This window comes from Salmo salar, chromosome 26, assembly GCF_965601325.2.
Source record: "Salmo salar chromosome 26, fSalSal1, whole genome shotgun sequence".
NCBI lineage: Eukaryota > Metazoa > Chordata > Actinopteri > Salmoniformes > Salmonidae > Salmo > Salmo salar.
The window spans coordinates 48077501-48090484 of record NC_138316.1 but is presented as its reverse complement, the minus strand read 5'-3'; the positions used below and the strand labels follow the sequence as shown (position 1 = coordinate 48090484).

The following is a 12984-nucleotide window of genomic DNA, read 5'->3' as shown; positions in this document are numbered from 1 at the left end:
AGGAGGAGAGGACCAGAGAGGAGTGTGTTAGTTAGAGACTGGAGGAGAGGACCAGAGAGGAGTGTGTTAGTTAGAGACTGGAGGAGAGGAGGAGAGGACCAGAGAGGAGTGTGTTAGTTAGAGACTGGAGGAGAGGACCAGAGAGGAGTGTGTTAGTTAGAGACTGGAGGAGAGGAGGAGAGAGGAGTGTGTTAGTTAGAGACTGGAGGAGAGGAGGAGAGGACCAGAGAGGAGTGTGTTAGTTAGTGACTGGAGGAGAGGACCAGAGAGGAGTGTGTTAGTTAGACTGGAGGAGAGGACCAGAGAGGAGTGTGTTAGTTAGAGACTGGAGGAGAGGAGGAGAGGACCAGAGAGGAGTGTGTGAGTTAGAGACTGGAGGAGAGGACCAGAGAGGAGTGTGTTAGTTAGAGACTGGAGGAGAGGAGGAGAGGAGGAGAGAGGAGTGTGTTAGTTAGAGACTGGAGGAGAGGAGGAGAGGACCAGAGAGGAGTGTGTTAGTTAGAGACTGGAGGAGAGGACCAGAGAGGAGTGTGTTAGTTAGAGACTGGAGGAGAGGAGGAGAGAGGAGTGTGTTAGTTAGAGACTGGAGGAGAGGACCAGAGAGGAGTGTGTTAGTTAGTGACTGGAGGAGAGGACCAGAGAGGAGTGTGTTAGTTAGAGACTGGAGGAGAGGAGGAGAGGACCAGAGAGGAGTGTGTTAGTTAGAGACTGGAGGAGAGGACCAGAGAGGAGTGTGTTAGTTAGAGACTGGAGGAGAGGACCAGAGAGGAGTGTGTTAGTTAGAGACTGGAGGAGAGGACCAGAGAGGAGTGTGTTAGTTAGAGACTGGAGGAGAGGAGGAGAGGACCAGAGAGGAGTGTGTTAGTTAGAGACTGGAGGAGAGGAGGAGAGGACCAGAGAGGAGTGTGTTAGTTAGAGACTGGAGGAGAGGACCAGAGAGGAGTGTGTTAGTTAGAGACTGGAGGAGAGGACCAGAGAGGAGTGTGTTAGTTAGAGACTGGAGGAGAGGACCAGAGAGGAGTGTGTTAGTTAGAGACTGGAGGAGAGGAGGAGAGGACCAGAGAGGGGAGTGTGTGAGACCATCAGGAGGAAGGAACACACACAGAGGAGGAGGAGATCACAGGCGTGCCCTGTGGAGAGAGAGACACAAGAGGTCAAAACACACACAGAGGTTCATACATACACATCAGTTCATACACATCAGTTTATACACATCAGTTTATACACAAACCAGAGTGTGTGAGCGGTGTTGAGTGGTCTGAAATCCCACTCACCGCTTTTCAGAGCAGTGCATGTGCAACGCTCCGGCACTCCACGTCCTTTCCAACCGCTCTGCTAAAAACCGCTCCTCGCTCACAGGAAGAAAAAAAACTAGCTGCTCCAAATTCCCTCCATTCATTATAATCACCATTTAACCAACACCCATCTATTGTTGTGACTACCTGGACCTACCATTTAACCAACACCCATCTATTGTTGTGACTACCTGGACCTACCATTTAACCAACACCCATCTATTGTTGTGACTACCTGGACCTACCATTTAACCAACACCCATCTATTGTTGTGACTACCTGGACCTACCATTTAACCAACACCCATCTATTGTTGTGACTACCTGGACCTACCATTTAACCAACACCCATCTATTGTTGTGACTACCTGGACCTACCATTTAACCAACACCCATCTATTGTTGTGACTACCTGGACCTACCATTTAACCAACACCCATCTATTGTTGTGACTACCTGGCCCTACCATTTAACCAACACCCATCTATTGTTGTGACTACCTGGCCCTATCATTTAACCAACACCCATCAATTGTTGTGACTACCTGGATCTACCATTTAACCAACACCCATCTATTGTTGTGACTACCTGGACCTACCATTTAACCAACACCCATCTATTGTTGTGACTACCTGGACCTACCATTTAACCAACACCCATCTATTGTTGTGACTACCTGGACCTACCATTTAACCAACACCCATCTATTGTTGTGACTACCTGGACCTACCATTTAACCAACACCCATCTATTGTTGTGACTACCTGGACCTACCATTTAACCAACACCCATCTATTGTTGTGACTACCTGGACCTACCATTTAACCAACACCCATCTATTGTTGTGACTACCTGGACCTACCGTTTAACCAACACCCATCTATTGTTGTGACTACCTGGACCTACCGTTTAACCAACACCCATCTATTGTTGTGAGTACCTGGACCTACCATTTAACCAACACCCATCTATCGTTGTGACTACCTGGACCTACCGTTTAACCAACACCCATCTATTGTTTTGATTACCTGGACCTACCGTTTAACCAACACCCATCTATTGTTGTGACTACCTGGACCTACCATTTAACCAACACCCATCTATTGTTGTGACTACCTGGACCTACCGTTTAACCAACACCCATCTATTGTTGTGATTACCTGGACCTACCGTTTAACCAACACCCATCTATTGTTATGACTACCTGGACCTACCGTTTAACCAACACCCATCTATTGTTGTGACTACCTGGACCTACCATTTAACCAACACCCATCTATTGTTGTGACTAGCTGGACCTACCATTTAACCAACACCCATCTATTGTTGTGACTACCTGGACCTACCATTTAACCAACACCCATCTATTGTTGTGACTACCTGGACCTACCATTTAACCAACACCCATCTATTGTTGTGATTACCTGGACCTACCATTTAACCAGCACCCATCTATTGTTGTGACTACCTGGACCTACCATTTAACCAACACCCATCTATTGTTGTGACTACCTGGACCTACCATTTAACCAACACCCATCTATTGTTGTGACTACCTGGACCTACCATTTAACCAGCACATCTAGCCACTGGGATTTTTGCCCATTCTTCAAGGCAAAACTGCTCCGTTCCTTCAAGTTGGATGGGTTCCGCTGGTGTACAGCAATCTTTAAGTCATACCACAGATTCTCAATTGGATTGAGGTCTGGGCTTTGACTAGGCCATTCCAAATACATTTAAATGTTTCCCCTTAAACCACTCGAGTGTTGCTTTAGCAATATGCTTAGGGTCATTGTCCTGCTGGAAGGTGAACCTCTGTCCCAGTCTCAAATCTCTGGAAGACTGAAACAGGTTTCCCTCAAGAATTTCCCTGTATTTAGCGCCATCCACCATTCCTTCAATCCTGACCAGTTTCCCAGTCCCTGCCGATGAAAAACATCCTCACAGCATGATGCTGCCACCACCATGATTCACTGTGGGGATGGTTTTCTCGGGGTGATGTGAGGTGTTGGTTTTGCGCCAGACATAGCGTTTTCCTTGATGGCCAAAAAGCTCAATTCTAGTCTCATCTGACCAGAGTACCTTCTTCCATATGTTTGGGGAGTCTCCCACATGCATTTTGGCGAACACCAAACGTGTTTGCTTATTTTTTTCTTTAAGCAATGGCTTTTTTCTGGCCACCCTTCCGTAAAGTCCAGCTCTGTGGAGTGTACGGCTTAAAGTGGTCCTATGAACTATGCAGCTCCTTCAGGGTAATCTTTGGTCTCTTTGTTGCCTCTCTGATTAATGCCCTCCTTGCCTGGTCCGTGAGTTTTGGTGGGCGGCCCACTCTTGGCAGGTTTGTTGTGGTGCCATATTCTTTCCATTTTTTAATAATGGATTTAATGGTGCTCCGTGGGATGTTCAAAGTTTCAGATATTTTTTTGTAACCCAACCCTGATCTGTACTTCTCTACAACTTTGTCCCTGACCTGTTTGGAGAGATCCTTGGTCTTCATGGTGCCGCTTGCTTGGTGGTGCCCCTTGCTTAGTGGTGTTGCAGACTCTGGGTCCTTTCAGAACAGGTGTATATATACTGAGATCATGTGACACTTAGATTGCACACAGGGGGACTTTATGTAACTAATTATATGACTTCTGAAGGTAATTGGTTTCACCAGATCTTATTTAGTGGCTTCATAGCAAAGGGGGTGAATACATATGCACGCACCACTTTTCTGTTTTCATTTTTTTTAAACATTTTTAAACAAGTAATTTTTTTCATTTGACTATTTTGTGTATGTCCATTACATGAAGTCCAAATAAAAATCTATTTAAATTACAGGTTGTAATGCAACAACATAGGAAAAATGCCAAGGGGGATGAATGCTTTAGCAAGGCACTGTAGGCAGCAGCCTCTCTGAGTTAGTGATGTTTAGCAGCCTGATGGCCTTGAGATATAAGCTGTTCTTCAGTCTCTCCGTCCCAGCTTTGATGCACCTGTACTGACCTCGCCTTCTGGATGGTAGCGGTGTGAACAGGAAGTGTCAACAGGAAGGGTTTTGGGTGACAAGCCAAATTTCTTCAGCCTCCTGAGGTTGAAGAGGTGCTGTTGCGCCTTCTTCACCATACTGTCAGTGTGGGTGGACCATTTCTGTTTGTCTGTGATGTGTACTCAGAGGAACTTTCCACCTTCTCCACTACTGACCCTTTGATGTGGATAAGGGGGGTGCTCCCTCTGCTGTTTCCTGAAGTCCACGATCATCTCCTTTGTTTGGTTGATGTTGAGTGACAGGTTGTTTTCCTGACACCACACTCCAAGTGCCCTCACCTCCTCCCTGTAGGCCGTCTCCTCGTTGTTGGTAATCAAGCCCACTACTGTTGTGTCGTCTGCAAACTTGATGATTGAGTTGGAGGCGTGCATAGCCACGCAGTCATGGGTGAACAGGGAGACAGGAGGGGGCTGAGCACGCACCTTTGTGGGGCCCCAGTGTTGAGGGACAACGAAGTGGAGATGTTGTTTCCTACCTTCACCACCTGGGGGCGGCCCTTCAGAAAGTTCAGGACCCAATTCCACAGGGCGGGGTTGAGACCCAGGGCCTCCAGCTTGATGATGAGCTTGGAGAGTCCTATGGAGTTGAATGCTGAGCTGTAGTCAATGAACAGCATTCTTACATAGGTATTCCTCTTGTCCAGTGGGATAGGGCAGTGTGTATATATATACAGTACCAGTCAAAAGTTTGGACACACCTACTCATTCAAGGGTTTTTCTATATTTTTACTATTTTTTTCATTGTAGAATAATAGTGAAGAAATCCAAACTATGAAATAACACATATGGAATCATGTAGTAACCAAAAAAGGGTTAAACAAATCAAAATATATTTTAGATTTTAGATTCTTCAAAGTAGCCACCCTTTGCCTTGATGACAGCTTTGCACACACTTGGCGTTCTCTCAACCAGCTTCATGAGGCAAATGCATTTCAATTAAAAGGTGTGCCTTGTTAAAAGTTAATTTGTGGAATTTCTTTCCTTCTTAAAGTAATGATGCTTTCATTTCTCTTTGCTTATTTGAGCTGTTCTTGCCATAATATGGACTTGGTCTTTTACCAAATAAGGCTATCTTCTGTATACCACTCCTACCTTGTCACAACACAACTGAATGGCTCAAACGCATTAAGACATGAAGGTCAGTCAATTTGGAAAATTTCAAGAACTTTGAAAGTTTCTTCAAGTGCAGTCGCAAAAACCATCAAGCGCTATGATGAAACTGACTCTCATGAAGACCGCCACACGAAAGGAAGACCCAGAGTTACCTCTGCTGCAGAGGATAAGTTCATTAGCGTTACCAGCCTCAGAAATTGCAGCCCAAATAAATGCTTCACAGAGTTCAGTAACAGACACGTCTCAACATCAACTGTTCAGAGGAGACTGCGTGAATCAGGCCTTCATGGTCGAATTGCTGCAAAGAGACCACTACTAAAGGACACCAATAAGAAGAAGAGACTTGTTTGTGCCAAGAAACACAAGCACTGGACATTAGACCAGTGAGAATCTGTCTTTTGGTCTGATGTGTCCAAATTTAAGATTTTTGGTCCCAACCGCTGTGTCTTTGTGAGACGCAGAGTAGGTGAACGGATGATCTCCGCATGTGTGGATCCCACCATGAAGCATGGAGGGGAAGGTGTAATGGTCCTTTGCTGGTGACACTGTCTGTGTTTTATTTAAAATTCAAGGCATACTTAACCAGTATGGATAAAACAGCGATATGTCATCACATCTGGTTTGCGCTTAGTGGGACTGTCATTTGTTTTTCAACAGGACAATGATCCAACACACCTCCAGGCTGTGTTAGGGCTATTTTACCAAGAAGGAGAGTGATGGAGTGCTGCATCAGCTGATTTGGCCTCCACAATCACCTGACCTCAACCCAATTGAGATGGTTTGGGATGAGCTGGACCGCAGAGTGAAGGAAAAGCAGCCAACAAGTGATCAGCATATGTGGGAACTCCTTCAAGACTGTTGGAAAAGCATTCCAGGGGAAGCTGGTTGAGAGAATGCCAAGAGTGTGCAAAACTGTCGTCAAGGCAAAGGGTGGCTACTTTGAAGAATCTCAAATATAAAATATATTTAGATTTGTTTAACACTTTTTTGGTTACTACATGATTCCATATGTGTTATTTCATAGTTTGCATTTCTTCACTATTATTCAACAATGTAGAAAATAGTAAAAATAAAGAAAAACTCTTGAATGAGTAGGTATGTCCAAACTTTTGACTGGTACTATGGTTATCTACCTACCTCGTTCCTGTCTGTTAGCTTGTACACACAGTACACCATCATGCTTTCAGGATAGGTGTCTTTTCAGATTCCACGTGATTCTTTAGTTGTGGACACTACATCACCACACTCCCTCTCTTGCTCTTGGTTCCTTCTCATCTTTGTAAGTCACCTTGATTTAACACCTGTGTGTTTTATCAGTTTCTTTATGAAAATATTTAGTGAACTCCATGACAGTAGCTAAAGCAAGGGGCTATAGCAGCACACAAGTAGACTATACAGATGCATGCTGGGACAGGCATGCCCTGAGCTACTCCCTCCGCTACTCCCTCCGATTCTCCCTCCGCTACTCCCTCCGCTTCTCCCTCCGCTACTCCCTCCGCTACTCGCTCCTCTACTCGCTCCGCTTCTCGCTCCGCTACTCGCTCCGCTACTCGCTTCGCTTCTCCCTCCGCTACTCCCTCCGCTACTCCCTCCGCTTCTCCCTCCGTTACGCGCTCGCTCGCTACTCCCTCCGCTACTCGCTTCGCTACTCGCTCCGCTACTCCCTTCGCTTCTCGCTCCGCTACTCCCTCCGCTTCTCGCTCCGCTTCTCGCTCCGCTACACCCTCCGCTTCTCGCTCCGCTACTCCCTCCGCTTCTCGCTCCGCTACACCCTCCGCTTCTCGCTCCGCTACTCGCTCCGCTTCTCGCTCCGCTACTCCCTCCGCTTCTCGCTCCGCTACACCCTCCGCTACTCGCTCCGCTTCTCGCTCCGCTACTCCCTTCGCTACTCGCTCCGCTTCTCGCTCCGCTTCTCCCTCCGCTTCTCCCTCCGCTACTCCCTCCGCTACTCGCTTCGCTACTCCCTCCGCTACTCGCTCCGCTACTCCCTCTGCTTCTCGCTCCGCTACTCCCTCCGCTACTCCCTCCGCTTCTCGCTCCGCTACTCCCTCCGCTACTCGTTCCGCTTCTCGCTCCGCTACTCCCTCCGCTTCTCCCTCCGCTACTCCCTCCGCTTCTCCCTCTGACACAAACACACGCACAGCACACATGCAGTCACACACTACAGTGCAGGAAAGTCTTTGGGTAACACAGACAACCACTCTGTTATATGAGATGGTCCTCTTCCTAATAAGGACATAGTGGAGTCTCATACTCTACCTCTGTAGTACTGTTCATGGTAGGAGCTGTAGCGTCTGTCTACACGGTACACACCTACAGAGATGTTAAAGGGACAGATTAAGAGCCTGTCTACACGGTACACACCTACAGAGATGTTAAAGGGACAGATTAAGAGCCTGTCTACACGGTACACACCTACAGAGATGTTAAAGGGACAGATTAAGAGCCTGTCTACACGGTACACACCTACAGAGATGTTAAAGGGACAGATTAAGAGCCTGTCTACACGGTACACACCTACAGAGATGTTAAAGGGACAGATTAAGAGCCTGTCTACACGGTACACACCTACAGAGATGTTAAAGGGACAGATTAAGTGCCTGTCTACACGGTACACACCTACAGAGATGTTAAAGGGACAGATTAAGAGCCTGTCTACACGGTACACACCTACAGAGATGTTAAAGGGACAGATTAAGTGCCTGTCTACACGGTACACACCTACAGAGATGTTAAAGGGACAGATTAAGAGCCTGTCTACACGGTACACACCTACAGAGATGTTAAAGGGACAGATTAAGAGCCTGTCTACACGGTACACACCTACAGAGATGTTAAAGGGACAGATTCATTAGACTATGTTCTAGAGGAAACTAAACAATCCCAAATCAATTTGTATTTACAATGGGTTTATAAGGGAGTCATCAGACATACCCAGTTCATCGAGGTTATAGTAGGCTGTCCACTCTGGAGCACTATTCCTGTTTAACCTCTTGTCCTTCACCTGGGAAGGAAACACATACAGACAGACTGAGGACCCCAGGTAGAGTAGCTGCTACACGTAGAACAGCTAATGAGGACCACAGGAAGAGTAGCTGCTACATGTGGAACAACTAATGAGGACCCCAGGTAGAGTAGCTGCTACATGTGGAACAGCTAATGAGGACCACAGGAAGAGTAGCTGCTGTATGTGGAACAGCTAATGAGGACCACAGGAAGAGTAGCTGCTACACGTGGAACAACTAATGAGGACCACAGGAAGAGTAGCTGCTACACGTGGAACAACTAATGAGGACCACAGGAAGAGTAGCTGATACACGTGGAAAAACACAAAGAACTGACAAATAAAAGACACATGTTTTTTGGAGAATGCCAATGTACAGGTAACTGCCAGAATAATGGAAACACTTGAGTAAATGAGAGATACAAAGTATATTGAAAACAGGTGCTTCCACATAGGTGTGGTTGCTGATTTAATGAAGCAATTAACATAGTAATGGTAGCTTTTTGCTTCTCCATACAATGACAATGCCCCATACACATGTCACGATTGGTCACTGAATGATTCAATGAGTATGAAAACGATGTAAACCATATGCCATGGCCGTTTCAGTCACCAGATCTCAACCCAATTGAACACTTCTGGGAGATTCTGGAGTGGAGCCTGAGACAGCGTTTTCCACCATCAACAACAAAACACCACATGATGGAATTTCTGGTGGAAGACTGGTGTCACATCCCTCCAATAGAGTTCCAGAATCTATGCCAAGGTGCATTGAAGCTGTCCTGTCTGCTCGTGGTGAAAACTATTAAGACATTTTTATGTTGATGTTTTCTTTATTTTGACAGTTGCCTGTATGTACTCTTAGCATAAATAAAGTTAAGGTTCGTTGCCACCCACCTTGGCCTTTCTGGTCTTCTTGTCAGGCTTGGCGTAGTGGCCAGCGTAGGTACATGCTCCCAGAGTGTGGTAGGAGGGGTTAGTGAAACAACGACTGATGTTGCTGTTGGTAGGAGATGAGTCTAGAGAGGAGAACAAGCCTGTACACTGAAGCCCTGCTCACCACGGAAACATCAGCTTATAGCATAGGACTCTACACACACACTCGCAGTCACATGGCCGAGCACGCAAGCAAAATCAAAAACACAGCTCCATCGGGAAATGTTCAAACAAAGAGGTTTCATCAGAAAGCTGAGTTTGCTGAGAACAAAAACAGCAAGAGAGAGGAGGATCTAACTGGAAAGAGAGTTCAGTTAGATCACCCCTGAATTTAGTTAGATCACCCCTGAATTTAGTTAGATCACCCCCGAATTTAGTTAGATCACCCCCGAATTTAGTTAGATCACCCCTGAATTTAGTTAGATCACCCCCAAATTTAGTTAGATCACCCCCGAATTTAGTTAGATCACCCCCGAATTTAGTTAGATCACCCCTGAATTTAGTTAGATCACCCCCGAATTGAGTCAGATCACCCCCGATTTCAGTCAGATCACCCCCGAGTGCTGTGGAGAGAGTCCACACTGTAAAGAAACAGTCCTGTGGAGAGAATCCACACTGTAAAGACACAGTCCTGTGGAGAGAATCCACACTGTAAAGAAACAGTCCTGTGGAGAGAATCCACACTGTAAAGAAACAGTCCTGTGGAGAGAATCCACACTGTAAAGACACAGTCCTGTGGAGAGAATCCACACTGTAAAGACACAGTCCTGTGGAGAGAATCCACACTGTAAAGAAACAGTCCTGTGGAGAGAATCCACAATGTAAAGAAACAGTCCTGTGGAGAGAGTCCACACTGTAAAGAAACAGTGCTGTGGAGAGAGTCCACACTGTAAAGAGACAGTCCTGTGGAGAGAGTCCACACTGTAAAGAAACAGTCCTGTGGAGAGTGTCCACACTGTAAAGAGACAGTCCTGTGGATAAAGTCTTAACAACACTATAGTAAACATTTGTAAACCCCTGACTGACTTAGTTAACGTGACTAAGTGGTACAGTCCGGAGCGTCTCACCAGAGAGGGAGTGACCCTGACCGACTTAGTTAACGTGACTAAGTGGTACAATCCGGAGCGTCTCAACAGAGAGGGAGTGACCCTGACTGACTTAGTTAACGTGACTAAGTGGTACAGTCCGGAGCGTCTCACCAGAGAGGGAGTAACCCTGACTGACTTAGTTAACGTGACTAAGTGGTACAGTCCGGAGCGTCTCACCAGAGAGGGAGCGACCCTGACTGACTTAGTTAACGTGACTAAGTGGTACAGTCCGGAGCGTCTCACCAGAGAGGGAGTGACCCTGACTGACTTAGTTAACATGACTAAGTGGTACAGTCCGGAGCGTCTCATCAGAGAGGGAGTGACTAAGTGGTGCAGTCCGGAGCGTCTCACCAGAGAGGGAGTGACCCTGACTGACTTAGTTAACGTGACTAAGTGGTACAGTCCGGAGCGTCTCACCAGAGAGGGAGTGACCCTGACTGACTTAGTTAACGTGACTAAGTGGTACAGTCCGGAGCGTCTCATCAGAGAGGGAGTGACTAAGTGGTGCAGTCCGGAGCGTCTCACCAGAGAGGGAGTGACCCTGACTGACTTAGTTAACGTGACTAAGTGGTACAGTCCGGAGCGTCTCACCAGAGAGGGAGTAACCCTGACTGCTGATCCTCAGGGCAGGGCTGTAGGACACACTGGGCATGTGCTGCCCTCCTTTCTCTCTCTGGTGATGCCGCCACCACACCACCACCCCCAACACGGTCATGATGAAGAGGAGGAGGAAGATGATGCCCATGACAGCCCCCGCTGACTGGCGCTCTGATGCCAAGGCCGGGCTGATCTTAGTGTAAGGATTCAGCTCCTCCATCATCAGGGCAGCTGGAATAGAGAGGGGGGGGACATATTTAAATAAACACACAAACGTTAACACAAACACAGATCATCATTAATACACACAGAAACACCAGACCTGGATCGAATACATACTGTAATAAACACCAGACCTGGATCGAATACATACTGTAATAAACACCAGACCTGGATCGAATACATACTGTAATAAACACCAGACCTGGATCGAATACATACTGTAATAAACACCAGACCTGGATCGAAAACATACTGTAATAAACACCAGACCTGGATCGAATACATACTGTAATAAACACCAGACCTGGATCGAATACATACTGTAATAAACACCAGACCTGGATCGAATACATACTGTAATAAACACCAGACCTGGATCGAATACATACTGTAATAAACACCAGACCTGGATCGAATACATACTGTAATAAACACCAGACCTGGATCGAATACATACTGTAATAAACACCAGACCTGGATTGAATACATACTGTAATAAACACCAGACCTGGATCGAATACATACTGTAATAAACACCAGACCTGGATCGAATACATACTGTAATAAACACCAGACCTGGATCGAATACATACTGTAATAAACACCAGACCTGGATCGAATACATACTGTAATAAACACCAGACCTGGATCGAATACATACTGTAATAAACACCAGACCTGGATAGAATACATACTGTAATAAACACCAGACCTGGATCGAAAACATACTGTAATAAACACCAGACCTGGATCGAATACATACTGTAATAAACACCAGACCTGGATCGAATACATACTGTAATAAACACCAGACCTGGATCGAATACATACTGTAATAAACACCAGACCTGGATCGAATACATACTGTAATAAACACCAGACCTGGATCGAATACATACTGTAATAAACACCAGACCTGGATCGAATACATACTGTAATAAACACCAGACCTGGATCGAATACATACTGTAATAAACACCAGACCTGGATCGAATACATACTGTAATAAACACCAGACCTGGATCGAATACATACTGTAATAAACACCAGACCTGGATCGAATACATACTGTAATAAACACCAGACCTGGATCGAATACATACTGTAATAAACACCAGACCTGGATCGAATACATACTGTAATTTGAGCACAAATTCTCAGAACATGAGGTGTGCAGGGTGTAGCTTGCCCTATATAATGGAACAAATAGAATAGTCCTAAAAGTGTAAACTCTGTCCACCTTGCACATCAGTCAGCAATCACAAACACAGACAAACACAGACAAACACAGACAAACACAGACAAACACAGACAAACACAGACAAACACAGACAGACAGACAGACAGACAGACAGACAGACAGACAGACAGACAGACAGACAGACAGACAGACAGACAGACAGACAGACAGACAGACAGACAGACAGACAGACACTGACCCTGGTCACAGCGGATGCCTTTGTATCCGATGCTGCAGTAGCAGGTTCCAGTCACATAGTCACAGGTGGCGTTGTTCATACACACACACAGCTGCTGACAGCCGTAGCCAAACGTACCGGGACGACACTCTGAGAGGAACAGGAAGAGTTAGTACACAATATACACACACTACATACACAGAATTACTGCTCAGTTAAAAGAAGTGGGGAACAGCTGAGATGCAGACACACACACACACACACACACACACACACACACAC

General features: G+C 46.1%; 1 protein-coding gene across 2 annotated transcripts in view; it reads right to left on the bottom strand.

Moving 5' to 3' along the window:
- Window positions 1–12984, bottom strand: part of LOC106593436 (multiple epidermal growth factor-like domains protein 11) — a 386429-nt gene that overhangs the window by 11164 nt on the left and 362281 nt on the right. The window contains exons 20-24 of one of the 2 annotated variants that reach the window (XM_082969798.1): window positions 12724–12852; window positions 11057–11293; window positions 9339–9460; window positions 8372–8441; window positions 7697–7750 (exon numbers count right to left, since the gene is read on the bottom strand). In XM_082969798.1, coding sequence (XP_082825924.1) covers window positions 7697–7750; window positions 8372–8441; window positions 9339–9460; window positions 11057–11293; window positions 12724–12852 — 612 coding nt within the window. The remainder of the gene's footprint in view (window positions 1–7696; window positions 7751–8371; window positions 8442–9338; window positions 9461–11056; window positions 11294–12723; window positions 12853–12984) is intronic. The other variant, XM_082969799.1, reaches the window with a different exon arrangement.